Consider the following 17,033-nt stretch of genomic DNA (forward strand, 5'->3'; position numbering starts at 1 on the left):
TAAAAGTTTTTTAACTGGAAGATTTTAAAGTGTTTAAATTTTATTTGTATTTACTTATTTTATTATTTACTTATTATTTTTTGAGAGAGAGACAGAGCATGAACAGAGGAGGGGCAGAGAGAGAGAGAGAGAGAGAGAGAGAGAGAGAGAGAATCCAAAGCAGGCTCCAGGCTCTCAGATGTCAGCTCAGAGCCTCATGATGAGGGGCTTGAACCCACGAACTATGACATCATGACCTGAGCGAACTTGGAAGCTTAACCAACTGGGCCACCCAGTTGCCCCTAAAGTGTTTAAATTTTAAATACTATCCCAAGTGGGGCACCTGGGTGGCTCAGTGGGTTAAGCGTCTGACTCTTAATTTTGGCTCAGGTCATGATCTCATCATTTGTGAGCGTCTGACAGCCCAGAGCCTGCTTGGGATTCTCTCTCTCCCTCTCTCTGCCCCTCCCTCGCTCACATTCTCTTTCTCTCTCTCTTTTCTCTCTCTCTCTCTCCCTCCCTCATTCTCTCAAAATAAATAAATAAACTTAAAAAAATAAACACTGGGGTGCCTGGGTGGCTCAGTTGGTTAAGCATCCAACTTCAGCTCAGGTCATGATCTGGCGGTTCGTGAGTTCAAGCCCGGCGTCGTGCTCTGTGCCAACAGTTTAGAACCTGGAGCCTGCTTCGGATTCTGTCTCCCCCCGTTCTCTCTCTGCCCCTCCCCCACTCATGCTCTGTCTCTCTGTCTCTCAAAAATGAATAAATGTTAAAAAATACATACATACATACATACATACATGCTGAGCAGAAGGTTAAAGAGTTTAAAATGAAAACAACAGAGTATGGGAATATTAACAATTAATACTATAGGTACAAGTTGTACCTCTAAAACTTTTAAGGGGCAGATAGAGATTTACTGGAATTACATCCTGTCTCTAATACCCTGTCATCCATACCCAACAGCAGGTAAGAACAATCACATGGTGTCCATGTGACGAAACACTGGGGAAACATCCCACAACATTAACACATACACGCATATTAAACTAATTATTAAAGTGCCACCGCACATTTATTATTACAGGGAAAAACCAGAAACTTGGCTTTGGTTTGATAGAAAGGTTTGGGTTTGGTTATATATTGCTAGTAGCACACTGGTACAGTCTTTCAGAGAGGAATTCTGTCGAGAAAAATTGTTAAATGACAGCTTCTGACCCAGCATTCCCGCTTTGAGCACTAAATCACAAAGAAATAACTCAAAAGAAAAATATATTTTTACAAAGATATTTATAGTTGTGGCTATATATTTGAGCTAAAACCTGGAAATAGCCCAAATGTTTGTCTGTGGGGGAGACCAGTATACTAATGCAATGGAATATATTGCCACTAGAAATGACAAATGTGGGGACTGCAAAACGTTTTGGAAATGACTATAGCAAGCAATGGTAATTTTAAAGCTAAGTCAAATTTATAAAGGTAGAGGTGAAGAGACACTACAGAAAATTATGTCTCTATAAACAACATGTCAGAAGAGGTAAATAGATGGTACTTTGGAGTGATATATATATATATATATATATATATATATATATACACACACACACACACACACACACACACACACACACATATATATATATATCACATAATATATTTCTGTATCTGTCTCTCACATAATTGTTGATAGTTAGGTCTCTCAATTTACCTTTAACTAAAGAGTAGAATAAATGAAGTTGTGGGAAAAGCTCAAAAGGCACACTTAGGAAACTAAGATCTAAATCCCAGTTCTGCCTGTTACTAATTATAAAATTCTGGTCACCTAACTTTTCTAATGGTCAATATCTTCCCCCAAGAAATGAGGATAGTATTTCTTACAATTGTTGTTTTATTTATTTTTTTTACAATTGTGGCTTTAAAATGACAACTAAAACAAAGTACAGTTGGTCAATTCTTTAAATATAAGTATATGTAGTAGTTAATATCGATTAATGGTGTCTTCCCTGAAGCTAATTCAATAATCATTTATTTTTCTTCTAAATAATTTAATTACAACTATTAAAAATTGTTCTTCTAATGTCAAACATTAGTCCTCTTTCAGGCTGAATGATTAGGGTTTGGGTGTGCACACGTTAAAGCTAAAATGTATTACTGAATTTGTCCATTGGGTGAATTCAGTCCCTGGTTTCACATTGCTAGAGAGCAACCCACACCACCAGGTGGATGAAGAACTAAGGAAAGTAAAAGACAGTTAATAGGATGGACCAAAAGAACTTAACTCTTAATGAGAAAGATTAGATTCCCTGTCAAATGTTATCTGCAAATCCTTCCCAGATATAAAAGAAGACATCCTTTGTAGTTAACCTCTCCTCTTGAGTTAGGTCTAATTTAATACGTGGAAGTGAAACCAAAAATTGAATATTCTGGATCATAGCAGGAAGGAGGCAAGGAGGAAAGAATCAATATATTTCCTGAACTGAGTTAAGGACAATACTTCTCTCTCTAGTCACTTAACTACCATTTAGTGACACTTTACTAAGGGTCAAAGCACTGCCCTGGGGGCCTGATCACAGCAGCAAGAAACTTTCAAAGTTGAACTTTAGAAGCTGCTACCAAACAGCAGGTGCAGATGTCCTCTCCCACAACGAAAGCCATAATCACAGTACTTGGCTCTGGTCCTTCAAATCAAATTTTGACTTTTTTAAGTCACTCCTTTTGGCTTTGACTTGAGAAATAGTACCACTTTGTTGAAAGCCGCTTAACAGCTCAGCTTTTTCATCCCTTTTGTCCATTCCATCATCTTTGATGGTTAGTTTCCCTAGCTGGTGGCAGGATCATATGTATATTCTTATTAGCACCTGAGAAATCAGAAGGAATAAAAAAAAATCTTCCTCTGAAAACAGGTACCCCTCCCTCCCTGTGGGACCTGTCACAGTCCAGTCAAAGGGGTCGGCGGAACTAGGCAGCAGATGTGCCTGAGAAGACAAGAGCAGGTGCCCCTTGGAATTCTAGAAGGACCCTTGTTCCCCTCTTTGAAATGCTCTCTGGTTGGCAGTTTCTCCAACACACTTGCTAGTGTAAAGTGGGGGTGCTCCCCCCAAAACGATTAGTGCCCTGTAAATAAACCTCTCACGGGGCTGTTAACACTCAGGGGAATCTCTAACCGGCCTGTGGGCCTGGTGGAACTTCCATTTTCCCAGCCCTCCTTCTCTTGCCTCAGGCTCATTTCCCACTTGTGCCCCCTCCCTCTCAGCTTTCCGGCAGGCACCATTATAGTTTGACTGCATTCCTGGGCGCATGACCTATTTTAAACAAAAACAACACAACACGCACCCATGGTAAGCTATCAGGCCCCTTAAAATCTTGGCAACAAGTTGAGTCCAGAGGGACCGAAATTAATCTAGGCAGTTATCTGGAGTCCACTTTCATCTCACCTCTCCTCCTTCACACCCCAAACTCAAAGCAAATAAATAAACCTAGTCTGAATAAAAATGCCTTGGGGTGAGGGAGGGGGAAGTGTGGGGATATCAGAGAGGTCTTAAACCTGCACGGTCTGGAAGATCAGTAAACTCCTGGATCACAACTCAGTTTCCCTCCCTGCCCCATCCTGCAGTTTGGTTCCCTTTGAGATGCCACAGACGCTGCCGCCCTCATGACTGGCACGACTTCCGTAAGCACAACTACCTGCTGATTTGGGAATTGGGGAGAGAAGGGGACCTGACCACAAATGTAGAGCAAGGCCATCTCGGGGTGCACTGGGCTCAGGAGGGGACACAGGGCTGTGCAAAATGATGCTCGGGGCTTGCACTTTTAACACTGTCTCTTGATTTATTTGATTTTGCTTTCCAGGAAGATTTTTTGCCCGCTGTATTGCCTATACCTACAAGTTCTTCTACCAATACTAAGAATTTGGCTTTAATATACAAGTCTCTCTTTCTTTCTTTCTTTCTTTCCTTCTTTCTCTTTTTCTTTCTTTCTAAAAACATAGTCCACTTTATTCTTCTTAAGCCACAGTATATCATCTTTGGTTGTACAAACATCACTTGTTACAGTCTTGCCAACAGATCACAGCTGGGGAGGGGGCAGTTAATCCGCTGCCAAGACTCCTGAGGGGTCCCTTTAAAATGGTAACACCCAGGATAGCACGCTAACACTGGGGGCAAGGGTGGTAGTACATCTGGCAGTGTACAAGAATTTAAACAGCCCAAGACAAGAAACTTCTAGCTCTTCATTTATACTTGCGTTAGACTAAATCCTCCAATGGCCTCAAAAACAGAGGTCTATCATTAAGATTTTTAAAAAATCAAAGAAAAATCATTATATTGTATTAAATCGGTTACTCTTCTGGCCAGGAAACAGGGGAACAGCCCCGACACCCAGGGTGGAGTGAGATTGTTCCCTACAATGAGGACGGGACCACGCACGAGGAAAGCAAAGAGCAGACCCCACCAGCCCCTTGAAAGGCCTCCAAATGTCAACTCACCTTACTCATTCGACCTCACCTCCCATTGTCCCACACCATGCAAGTGAACTCCAGCCAAGTCCATCTCTTCCACATTCGTTCCTACACCCACACCTTCTCCTATATTGCCGGCACCAGCCTACCTTGTCCCTGCCAAACGCTTGCCTCCTTCTTCTGGGCACCAGCTTTACACCTCTACTTCCCTGACTCCTGTAAACTGTCCTCTCCCCCTCGTGTGAACCCCCAGACTGAACCCCCAATACCCTAAACTGAGGCACTGTTAACTTTTTTCAGCTGTATGTCTTGTTTGGCCAATACGGCCATAAATTCTACAGGATCAAGTCTTAACCTCTTAGCACTTCTAAAGGTACATCCCAACCAGCACACTGCAGAGCAGTGGTATACCAGCAACCCTGAATACCTGTGCTGTCAAACTTTAATTTCTAGAATTCACTTTCATTCAACGAAAGGTCCACACTTTCATGAAGATTGCTGTCAGACCAACCGCTGAGCCACAATGTGGCCCATGACCCCATCTGCTGCAAATAAGATGAAGACTGTGTGTTTGGAGGAACGTATATGAACTTCACCTCAAAGGATATAAGAGAACAAGGTCAGGGCAGTAAACAGTTCACTCAAACAGTAACACACCAGATGGTAAATAAGTAAATGCACAGGTTTTTCAACTTTCTAAAACTTGTTTTATAAAAAAAATTACCTTTTAATCCTTTAACGTACTACCAAAAATTCTCACAGCATACAAATGTCTTGGACACAAAAGGGGAGAACCCTGGGCCTAGTGTGATTGGTATTCTGATAGACACTGCTTAGGCATTGCTTACGTTACTTCTCAAAAGTACAATTCTCCCTTTGGTAAGTCACACTTTCAACAATACCCGTAGCTTTTCAGGAGCCTGGACATGCTACCTTCTAGCTCCAAAGGCCCTTCGTAAAATGTATAATACACCACACCTTCAGGAATGCAACCAGAGCCCCCAAATTCTTACGCTAGAGAGGCTCGAAGGAAGGAACTTGAGCAGATAAATTACCTTAATGTGGTACCACGTGTCAAAGCTGTCCAAAGAAGTTTCAGAAGCACTAGGCATAACACTAATTCATAACCCTGAGCAGAGGATTTAGGAATGTGTTCACACTCACATTCATTTCCTCCTACTATTGGTCAAGTTCTGTATTTGACCATGTATGCTCTCCAAGATGTTAAGAGATATTAAGCAGGTAGGCAAATTTTATGATCAAAACGCTTTAGACAACACTGACCGAAACAAAATTAAACAGGTCTCTCTATCACAGGACTTCTCAGTGCCTTTAATTTACCAGTGGGCACTGTGAACCCCAAAGAGAAGGGATGTGGAGCACAGCATTTCCTGCACTCATTTCATCACAGAATCAGTTTTTCAAGAATCCCGCAGCACAACTTTCAGAAAGGCTGACCTAGCAGTTTCTGAGAAAAAAAACAACAGCAAGAAAGATGCCACTATTTTTTGTGAACAGGCCGTCCTCTCAGTGAGTCATGAATTAGGCACTAGCAGCTTCACAAGTGGACTTTGTTCTCATACCTCGAGAATGACTTTTCCCTGGGCTCTCCATCTGAAATGTAAGGAATAATTACACTGCTCTGCTTCTCGGGGTTGTTTTTTATTGTTTTTAATCTTGCAACTGTGTTCCATATTAATCACTAAAACAGGCTCCCAGCCCAAGTAGCCAGGCTTGAAAATCCCTGGTGCCCTTCCAGCCTGGATGAAGGGATGGAAAGAACATGAACCAGACGCCACCCAGCAACTTTTTACATCTCTAGTTTCTAGGCCATTATGATAAAGTCAAACTACAGCCAAGATAATGGATAAATGAGAGGTTCTTCTTTAGTAACTCACTTCTAGACAGAGGTGCACACAGCACCTCTTAATGCACACACAGCACCCGTATCTGACTCTCGACCCACCTTTTCAATTATGGACTTCCTGAAAAAAAATAATTCAAAGCAACATGGGAGGTCAAAGCTGGAGCTACAGGAAAGAAAGAAAAAGATGTACTGGAAGAGGACTATTTCCCTTTCTCTGAGGGAAAGAACCCATTACGAGCTAGTGAACCGGGGGAAATACCATTCTTTTTGGTGAAAAAGCTTTCCAGGAAAAGTATCTCAACATATTTACTATAAAACAATTTAATTTCCCTGTCCCATCACCTGCCACCCCATCCCCATTCCCCCCAAAAAGCCCACAGATTGTGGATTTCCTCTCATTCTTGGCAGAGTTACCAGAAGAAATATAATACCCCCTTCGGACTGCTCCCAACAGCTGCTAGAACAAGATGGGGAGCTGGGGGTAACCTTCCTAAGCTGCCTCTAAAAATGACCATTCCCCCTGCCAAACCATGCAGCCAGTGAACATAAGACCTCTCTTTCTCTACTTTCTTAAAGCCGAGACCCCAAAAGCCACAGTGTCCCCTAGCCAAAATACTTGCCTCCACCCATCTGATCCCCTCAACTTGACTATAAGCTGAAACTTCTACAGTCAGCCACCACTCTGTTTCTTCCCTAACAGGCATTTCTTGAAATAATTCTCTGCTTCACAGGACTAGTATCCTTTATTTGTTTGCTTAACCCACCAATTTCCAAGTTTGGATTTTTACCAAATTCCAGTTCGGTGTAATTTCCTTGTCTCTGTTCACCTCCCCAATACCACATGCCTTGTACACACACACACACACACACACACACACACCTCCTTTCAGGTCAAGAGCCTTGCAAAACAAAAGTCTAGGAACAAATTCAACAATGACTACGCTGTATCCCAGCCCTTTTGCCCTACCCCAACATCATCACACACTAAATGTGCTTCGGTTCTGTTAGAAAAGCCCCAACACCAGGCAGCAGAGAGACTTCCAGTTAGTCTTCGGCCTCTCAGCTGAGACCACCAACAAAGAAGTTCATGAATGTCAACTGGGGGCAGAGGCAATATCTCTCTCTGCCGAGGAGAAACTGGATGGAGCCTCCAGCATCATTCCCCAAAGGTGACAGCCGGGGTTGAGTGAAGACCGTGAAAACTGTACAAGAGCTGGAGGAGAAAATATAATGTAAGGAATGATTTGGAATCAGGGGCAGAAGAAGGCGGAGGGATGAACTGGCTGACCCCAAATGTCTTTTCCATCTCTAACTCCTATGATTCTTTGACCTCCAATTTTGTGCTGCAGACAAGGAATGGAAAGTCAACAGACGTGGTGATGTTTTGAAAGAGCCTGGCAGTCTGCTCTTGTCATTTAGTGGCCTTTGCATGTATTTTTTAAGGTGTCTCTAAGCCCTGTCTTCATTTCACAGTTGTCACCTTTCTCAGCAATTTGAGCTCATGTCAAATACCAAAAAAGAAGGAGAAGAAGAAAGAATGTACTGGCAATTAATTGTGGGCTAAAGAGGGGCAGGCCCATTGGGTGGCCCAGACTTCCAGGGAGGGCAATGTGGATGGTTTGGATATAATGAAGAACTGACTCAAAGTTGAGACAAGGCAGCTAAACTCTAACAAGAGGTAAATTCTTTCTCCAGATAGTCTCATCCTCAGCTTCAGATACAGCTCAGGCGTTCACATGATTCAGGATTCATGAACATATTCTTAATTAGTACAACCACCTTGTTTCAGAGTTCCATCTGAATCCTGTTCAAATCTAAACAAGACTGCTGAACAGAAAGGGCAACCAAATCTTTGGATTCTCAACCTCACCTGATGGTTGATGCACCTGAGATAAATTCTGGAACTTAGCAAAAATGTGTTCCTGTGGATCAAAGTGAAGGATATGCCAATTTTCACTGAAAATTCAATACTTGGCTTTGTCCTCATTTTTTCAAACAGTTGACCTCATCTTAAATTTTCAAAATGTACTGGTCTTAAGAAGAGTCTGCCTAGGGGTGCCTGGGTGGCTCAGTCGGTTGAGCGGCCGACTTCGGCTCAGGTCATGATCTCGCGATCCGTGAGTTCGAGCCCCACGTCGGGCTCTGTGCTGACAGCTCAGAGCCTGGAGCCAGTTTCAGATTCTGTGTCTCCCTCTCTCTCTGACCCTCCCCCATTCATGCTGTGTCTCTCTCTGTCTCAAAAATAAATAAACATTAAATTTAAAAAAAAAAAAAAAAAAAAAAAAAAAAAGAAGAGTCTGCCTAAATACTCCCTGTTCTATCGTTATGACTCGTAAACAGAACTAATCCAATGCCAGGGTCAACCCAGAGCCAGAGTTAAGGTTGTCACACAAGGGTAATTTTACACCAAACACTCCAAAATATTTTTTTTCAAAGACCTGTACGCTTCCTCAGTAACCTCATTGTCAGTTTGATTTCAGCAGCTCACAACCTTTACCTAAGGTGAAGGTACCAGACACAGAAAATTCAAAGTATGGTGTATTGAAATATTTTCTGAGATCGCATTCCAATAGGAATTGCTCATCTTAGAAACGGTGAAGACTTTGGGTTTCTCCGTGTTTCTGCCCTGAATGCTAGAAAATGCATCCCCTACTATTCCAGTTTTACAAGACTGTAAAGGATACAAGCAGCTCTATATTCTCAAGGTCTTGGAGGAAAAGACCTTCCATTCTTCCAGTTTGCATTTGGAGATGCTAACTGTACTAGGCCTGCTTCCACAGGTGTATTGTTTTATTTATTTTAAAAAGCACGTAAACTGAACTCGACTTCTATTGACTCAACAAAACCATCAAAAATAAGGCCTTTTCAAAACGACTACAGTTAAATACATCCACCTATGAAACTTTTCAGTCAACTAGAGAACAAGTAAGGGACGCCCCTTCCTAGGCAAGGCAGAAAGGGGAAGGAGAAAGCCTAAGCTACTTTAAGTTGCTAATTGTTTTCTGAAAATCACTGTTTAGACCTTAAATGTAACCAGGCAGCAATGCCTTCTCCAGGTCAGAGTTAGGAAAGGAAACTTTATGCTTTCTGGGCCAAAAAAATGCTCTTAGGTGCAATCATTTTAAAACAAACAAACACACTCTGCTTATCTGTGTCCATCTCCCCACTCTGGACGTTAATCATCACTGAAATAGATACCCCGTTCCCCAGCCTCAAAGAGCTCCAAGCCTGCAAGACCCTGGCTGAGGAATGAATATACATGCCAGGGCAAACGCCTCAGAGCCTCACTTCCTAAACACCTATTGTTCATTCTAGGCAATTCTACCACAAGCAAATGCAAGAGAGCACCCAGGCATTGCTCAAAGGATATTTAAAATGAAATTCAAGTTTGAAAACATACTGGACTTAATTTGGGAGGAATTAAGATTGGCAAAAGTATTTTTAAAACCCCCACAGATGTACATACACAGGTATATTTTATTCTTCCTGTTCTCGGCTCGTTAACATTTTCACTATTCGAAGTTGTAGACAGTACCTCTGCTCGTCCACCTGTCATATAGTCTGTCTACTTCTTGCTTTCAACCTTCATTATAAACTGACAGGGTTAAATTTCACTGTTTTGTTCGTGAAGACTAAACTAAGTTAGTTTTCCTCCTACTCTTCAGGGAAAATTTAAAAGATTCCTATATGAAACATTTCCTTTATTTTTATATTGAAGATCTTTCTATTCCCCCAGGCTTCATAAAACCTTCAAACGAAACTGATTTTAAACCAGATGACTGACTCAAACTGTCTTTGTGCTCACTTTTTTTTAAAAAGCTCAGGATCCCTACCCATGTTCACTGTTTGGGCAAGAGGCTTAAAGGGAAGCAAATTATTTGTTTGTGGTTTTAAAGTGGCCAGAATGCCTTCAAGCACAAGTATAAGACCATTAACAAATCACAAGGAACCAAAGCAGTTCATCTTACTCAACAAAGCTATGATCAGGTTAGGAACAGCCAAACTGAATGGGACTTGCCCTGGGCCGGAAGGTCAGTAAACCTTAGCAGTTTGTGTTTCTGACCATCAAGAGGCTCTCCAGCAGGGAGTGCAGACCCTAGGCCCACAGGTTGTGCTGTCATGCTTCCAAAAACATTCCGGACAGGTGACAGAAACTAAGCTGTGTGTGTGTGTGTGTGTTTCCCCCCACCTCCTGTCTGTAAGCAGCACCGCCAGTTCAAACCATCTCCACTTTTGCTATATACAGACTGATGAGAGGAGAAACCAGGCAAGTGAAAAGTTCCATTTTACGACAAGTTCTCGAGTGCCTACTGTGTGCCGAACACTGCTCGTGCTTACACAGGAGTACGTTTAAGCCTCATTTTACTGGGTAGGCCATTCCTGTTCTTAGAGATGATAAAACTCAGGCCGGTGAGTTTGTGTAACGTTTGAGAAAATGAAGTTTCGTGTTGTGCTCATAAAAATATCCCACTGTCCAGTCTGCAGTTAATTAGCCCAAACCATCAACTACAGTCCTGCCACTATCCAAGCAGCCATAGTCTCTTTATACTTTGGGCCCAGGCTCCCTGATGCCCTACGAGGACTGGGGTGGGTGCTGTGTCCCTCCAGGGATGACAACCACCTCTCTTGGTGGCTTATCACGCCTCTGCAGCTGTCCAGAAACAGACCACACTGGTAAACATTCTCTCCACCTGCTGTAACCCGCATAACTTCTTCCCTCAACTCAGAAAACACGAGCGGTGACCCTGCTCTTTATCAGGTCTGTGGTAAAACAACTTCCCTAGAATGTCGGAGATACCTCATCCCAGGACACAGGCAAGAAATCAAAACACACATGGCTAATAAATAATAAAGCCATATTACTTGACAGTCTCAAAGCAATTTACACTATAAACTCATTTCATTTTGTTGTTAGTGCTTACAGAATGAACACTCATTCTCATAATCTCTCTTTAGACCATTGGAAAAAGAAAGAGAACTGAACATCAATTCTTTCATTCATTCATTTAATCTCTCTAAGGAAAGAAAGCTAAGCTTTGCCTTAGCTGGCTTGGGTTCCCTTAAAGGTCAACTGATAATTTTTTTGAAAGAATTCTTCTTTTTTTTTTTAAATATTTTTAAATGTTTATTTATTTTTGAGAGAGAGAGAGAGAGAGAGCGAGAAGGGGAAGGGCAGAGAGAGAAGGAGACACAGAATCTGAAGCAGGCTCCAGGCTGTCAGCACAGAGCCTGACACAGGGCCCAAACCTACGAACAGTGAGATCATGACCTGAGCCAAAGGCACACGCTTAACTGACTGAGCCACCCAGATGCACCGAAAGAATTTTTCTTATAAGAAACAAAGGTACAAGACCGCATGCCAAAAAATCCCAAAGAATCATTATCATCATACTAGATAACCAATTTGACAACTGGATAACCAGACAAAATCATACTAGAATAAAAGTTAAGCAAAATGATCAGGTTCAAAATTTACAAAAGATTATAGTAATCTTGTACATCATTAATAATACCCAGTTGGAAAACATACTGGAAAAGAGACTGCATTCACAAAAAAAAAAAAAAAAAAAAAAAAAAAAATGCATAACACATTTAAGAATACTTAGGAATAAATTTAACAATAGATATATAGGAACTTTACATTGAAAACCACAGAAACTTTTGAAGAGGCACAGAATTTTTTTGCTGGGGAGTTGGCTGGGAGTGGAGACATGACACACATTAAAAAAAAAAAATCCAACAAGGAGGGGTGCCTGGGTGGCTATTTCAGTTAAGTGTCTGACTCCTGATTTCATCTCAGGTCATGATCTCACAGTTTGTGAGTTTGAGCCCCACATCAGGCTCTGTGCTGACAGCATGGAGCCTGCTAGGGATTCGCTCTCCCTCTCTGCCCCTGCCCTGAGTGCTCTTTCTCTCTCTCACTCTCTCTCTCTAAATAAATAAATAAACAAACAAGTTTTTAAAAATCCAACAAGGATAATATAACCTTAACAGATATTAGACTCTACCAAAAAGCAACAATATTACAATAGTATGAGATGTAAAAATATATCTGTGGAACAAAATGGAGTTCAGATGTACATACACACACACACACACACACACACACACACACACACACACTTAATAATTGGCAACATAAGCTTTCTAAAACAAAGGGAAGGAGAATTATTTAACAAAAAGTATAGTAACAACTAGGCAGTTGTTTCGGGAGAAAAAAAAAAGTTGAATTCACCCTTGCACCTAAACAAAACTGATATTGATGGAAGTGTTAACTATTTTAAAAAATCAAATTATAAGAAAACCAGCAGAATATCAAAATGATTTATCTGGTCTGTGGAAAAATTGTAAATTTCTCAGCTTTGGGGTAAAAGAAGAAAAAAAAATCACAAAAGACTGAAAGATTCTGATATACTGAAGTGTAAAACTTCTATACACTAAAATAGTAAAGTAAAAAGGACTGGGGAAAATATTTGCATCAAAGATGACAGATGAGAGCCTAGGATCTATGACCCACAGGATTCCAAATTTATGAGAAAAACATCAAGACCCCAATAATAAATGGGCAAAGACTAGGTACAGACAATCTCACAGGTGAAACAAACACATAGGAAAATATTTATTGGGGTCAGTGGTTAAAAAAAAAAAAAGCAAAATCATAAAACAACAAAACTTTGAGACACCATCGTATGCCCACTAAAATAGCAGAGTTTTTAAATTTTCACATGAAATTGGTTAATCCTTCTTTGCTGGTGCCGCTGTAACTTGGTACAATTTTACAAACCATAACCTTTGATCCACTGAAGCCAATCTTGAGCGACATAGGTATGGTATGTAACATATGTCAGTAAAGCTATCACCCAAAAATGCTTTATTCATTATCTATAATAGCAAAAAGCTGGACACATCATGAAAGTTTAATATTAGAGGAATGTTTTTAATCTCCGTTTTGGTAGAGTCCACAAACATTTATTATGCACCTATTTTGTCAGGATCAGTAAGACAGCAACTGAGGGATGGGCGGGGGGTTATGCAACTGAAAAGTCATTTTAAATCATGAGTAGTTGTCTAAGGTGGTGGTATTATAGCTCTTTATGTTTTAAAAACTTTCTTTAATGTTGTTATACTGTTTCATAATTACCGTTTTGGAAACCCATACTGGATGCAGTTAGGTGCAGTCTGAAAGCTTTTACTCACCCAATGCTATATATTTTCGTCCCTTCCTACTTAACAGCTCAGGTGGTTCAAAGTTTTCCATGCACAGGTCTCAGATCCCACCCAAAACAGGTCAAATGCAACACCAAACAAACCTTCGTATACCACCTACACCTAATCCAGTCCCCTGCCATAAGCAGGCACCCCTTTTTGTGTGTCCTGCCTGTATCAAGCCATAAACTATGGGTGACACTTGGACCAGGGGCCTTTTCAGGTCTGAGCCCTTTTCTCCACATTCGATTCCATCCGAGCCCTGCAGCCCAACAGCCTTCAGAAGAGGGTGAGCGGATGAACGTCCGTCCACAAAAACGTTCTGACAGACCACATGGCGGACATGGGTCCTACACCTGGACCAGAGGAGGCGTGCGAAGCCTCAGGCCAGCCTGGCTCCTGGGGAGCTGAGGAACCAGGTCGGTCACCCTCTGCGAGGGAAGACACGATTACAAGCTGAAGGCAGTGCTTAAGACGGGCTAATTGTGAGAAGCCGCCCAGGGAGGGTGCCGACTGAGGGATGCTCACGGGAGGCTTCTCGGATGGGGGCCTCCGACAGGAGAGGGGCTCTTGGGGAGGGGTCCGGGCACAGGCCGGGTCCGGGTCTCGGGCGGCGTTCGGGGTGCGACACAGCCCCGGCCGACCAGGCCGCGGCGCCCCGCCCTTTCCCGGGACGCCGGCCGGCCCGGGGCGGGGAGCGGGCGGGCGAGCGGGCGCTTACAGGTCGGTGCCGAGCCGCGTGAAGCCGGAGTTGAGCGAGGCCCGGGCTATCCGGCGCCAGAGCAGGTCGCAGCTGGTGAAGCGCCGCAGCCAGCGGCACACCTGCGCCAGGCGGCCGAGGGCCCGCATGTCCAGGTAGGAGCAGATGAGCAGCAGCAGCTCCTCCGGCAGGCGCAAGAGCGCGGGCCCCGCAGCGGGGCGGCCGGCCGGCTCCCGGGCCGCCGCCTCCTCCTCGGTCGCCGCCGCCATGGCCTCCCCCGCCGCCCCAGCCCCCGCGATGCAGCCCCAAGCCTGACCCCCTCGTCCCTGTGCTCTCCCCGGCCTGGCGTCCTCCCGCCGCCCAGGCCTGACCCTCCATTCCTCCTTCTTGCCATCACCTCTTCCTCTGGCCTCCTTCCCCGCCCCTGCGCTCCCCGCATCTCCGCGTACGATCCTTCTCTCCCTTTCCTCCACGCTTCCGCAGCCCTCTCCTTCCTCCCCCGGGCCTGCGCTAGCTCCCGCCTCGGCCCCCAGCCCCGCTGCCTCCTTCGCCTTCTGCGGCCCCGGATTCCCTTCCGCCCCGCTTCCTCTTCCGCCTTGCCCCGCTCCCGCTTTTCCCTTCCCCTTCCTTCGCTTCCCCCTCGCGACCCTCCCTTCCTGCAGTTTCCTCGCCTCCCCGCCCTCGCCCTCGCCGGGCCCGCAGTTCCCGGGTGGCCCCGGGTGGCCCTGGCTGCCCATGAGCGGCCGCGGGCCCGGCCCGACGCAGAGCCGAGCCGGAGCCGCCGCCGCAGCCGCCCCGGGAGGAGGCGACACCATGTCGGACCGGGTCACATGGGGGCGGCGCGGGCCGAGGCCTGGACCCGCCCCTCACACCCGCGGCCCTTGGAGCCGCTGCGGGGTGCGGGCCGGCCCAGGGAGCAGACCCCCTCCCCCATCGGCCTGGCCGCCGGGAGCGCTGGGTGGAAGCACATGCATCCACTCGTCTAGCATGTGAGGCCCTCCAAGGGCCAGCGAAGGCCCCAAGAAGAGCTTCCGCCTTCCACGAATCTGCCTGTTTGGAGCCTCTGCCCTCAAGAAGCATCCATTTGGGTGGCCTCCCCTCCTTGGGAGCCATCCTCTTCCTTGAGCGACGCCTCCTTTCCACAGGCCATCTGCCACTGCCCCTGCCCCATGAAACTGTAGCCCTGGAACTTGGCACTTTCCTTAGCCCTGGTCCTCCTGCAGGGTAGGAACTGGGTCCTGATAGTGAGTTGGGATTTTAGATCCTGAGTCCATAACTCCCCAGCCATGTTATCAGGAAATGGCAAAGCTAGGGCTTCTTACTAGTCACCACAAAAGTGCAAGTGGATTCTGCCAAGGTCACCCAGGAGTCCTTCCCCCACACCACCCACTTTTGTGGGTGAATTCCATTCACAAGGGCACCAATCTGAAGGGAGAGCTAAGAAAAACCAACCAAAGTCTAGAAATGCTCTGACATGACCCACGCTAGTCACGTGTGGCTATTGGGCATTTAAAATGTGGCTAGTCCAAATTGAGGTGTGGTGTATGAAATAGACACCAGATTTTGAAGACTTCTAGAACAAGAATGAATTATCTCGATACTTTTATATTACATATTGAACTGATGACATTTTTGACACATTGGGTAAATAAAATGTATTTTAATGTAACTACTAGGTAACTTAAAATTATGCATGTGACTTGCATTTGTGGCCCCAATTGTTTTTCTTTCCTCTTTTTTAAAATTTTTTTTTAATGTTTATTTATTTTTGAAGGAGAGAGAGGCAGAGCACGAGCAGGGGGAGAGCAGAGTAAGAGGGAGACACAGAATCCGAAACAGGCTCCAGGCTCTGAGTTGTCCGCACAGAGGGGGCTCAAACCCACAAACTATGAGATCATGACCTGAGCCGAAGATGGAGGCTTAACCAACCGAGCCAACCAGGTGCACCCCCCCACCCCCAACTGTTTTTCTATAGCACAGCACTGGGCTAGGCAGCCAAGATTTGGGAGGGAGGAAGATGACTATCCCTGTATATCCTGTACCCCAAATCCTGTTTCATTTTGTATTTACGTCTTAAGACCCATTTTCAGGGAGCAAGAATGAATGAGAAATCATTCAATTATTCAATACCTAGGATAGCCAAGGGAGACCTAGGAAAGCTACTACATTGCATTATGGTGCTGCAGAAGCATCATGTAACAAGGTCAGACCGGAATCTGGCTCTGCCCTAGAATTACTTTTTGATCTTAGCAAAACAACAACAAAAAACCCCACCTATCTTGGCCTTTTAGTGTTCTCAGTTTATAGTGGAGATAATGCCTCTGCCTTACTTTCGAGGGATAAATGAGATGATCCCTGTAAAATGCTTTGAACTCCTCTAAGAAAATTCTCAATAATAGTTACAGGTCAAATCCTGTTACAAAAAAATACCCTTACCAAAAAAAAAAAAAAAAAATACAACAAAGGCTTTGTGTTGAAAAGATTCCCAAACTCCAACCAGTGGTTTACTTCATAAAAGAAATATTTGATATGACGTTTCAGTACAGCTAAGGAATTTAGACCATCTCTTAAAGATCATTATAGAGAAATTTATTTATTCACAGGATAGAAGGCTATTGAGGTAGGAATGCTGCAAATTGAGGTAATGACATCAACTAAACATTTATTGATTTTGCTACATTTGTGTACTGTGAGCCACTGTGGAAGGAAGACCCAGATGAATACAGCATATGGTACCTACATTTTGTGTTCAGATTTGTGTTAGACGTGTTTGTAACTTCTTACTCTTTAACTATTTTTTAACCATTCCTCTGTAAAGCTGAGAG

General features: G+C 44.0%; 1 protein-coding gene across 2 annotated transcripts in view; it reads right to left on the reverse strand.

Annotated features, from left to right (window-relative positions):
* Window positions 1-15,156, reverse strand: part of FBXW4 (F-box and WD repeat domain containing 4) — an 81,128-nt gene extending 65,972 nt beyond the window's left edge. Inside the window, exon 1 of one of the 2 annotated variants that reach the window (XM_049645601.1) lies at window positions 14,230-15,156. In XM_049645601.1, the coding sequence (XP_049501558.1) occupies window positions 14,230-15,023 (794 nt within the window). In that variant the 5' untranslated portion in view covers window positions 15,024-15,156. The remainder of the gene's footprint in view (window positions 1-14,229) is intronic. The other variant, XM_049645602.1, reaches the window with a different exon arrangement.
* Window positions 15,157-17,033: the final 1,877 nt, after the last annotated feature.

The sequence above is a fragment of the Panthera uncia genome, chromosome D2 (assembly GCF_023721935.1).
Source record: "Panthera uncia isolate 11264 chromosome D2, Puncia_PCG_1.0, whole genome shotgun sequence".
NCBI classification, from domain to species: Eukaryota; Metazoa; Chordata; class Mammalia; order Carnivora; family Felidae; genus Panthera; species Panthera uncia.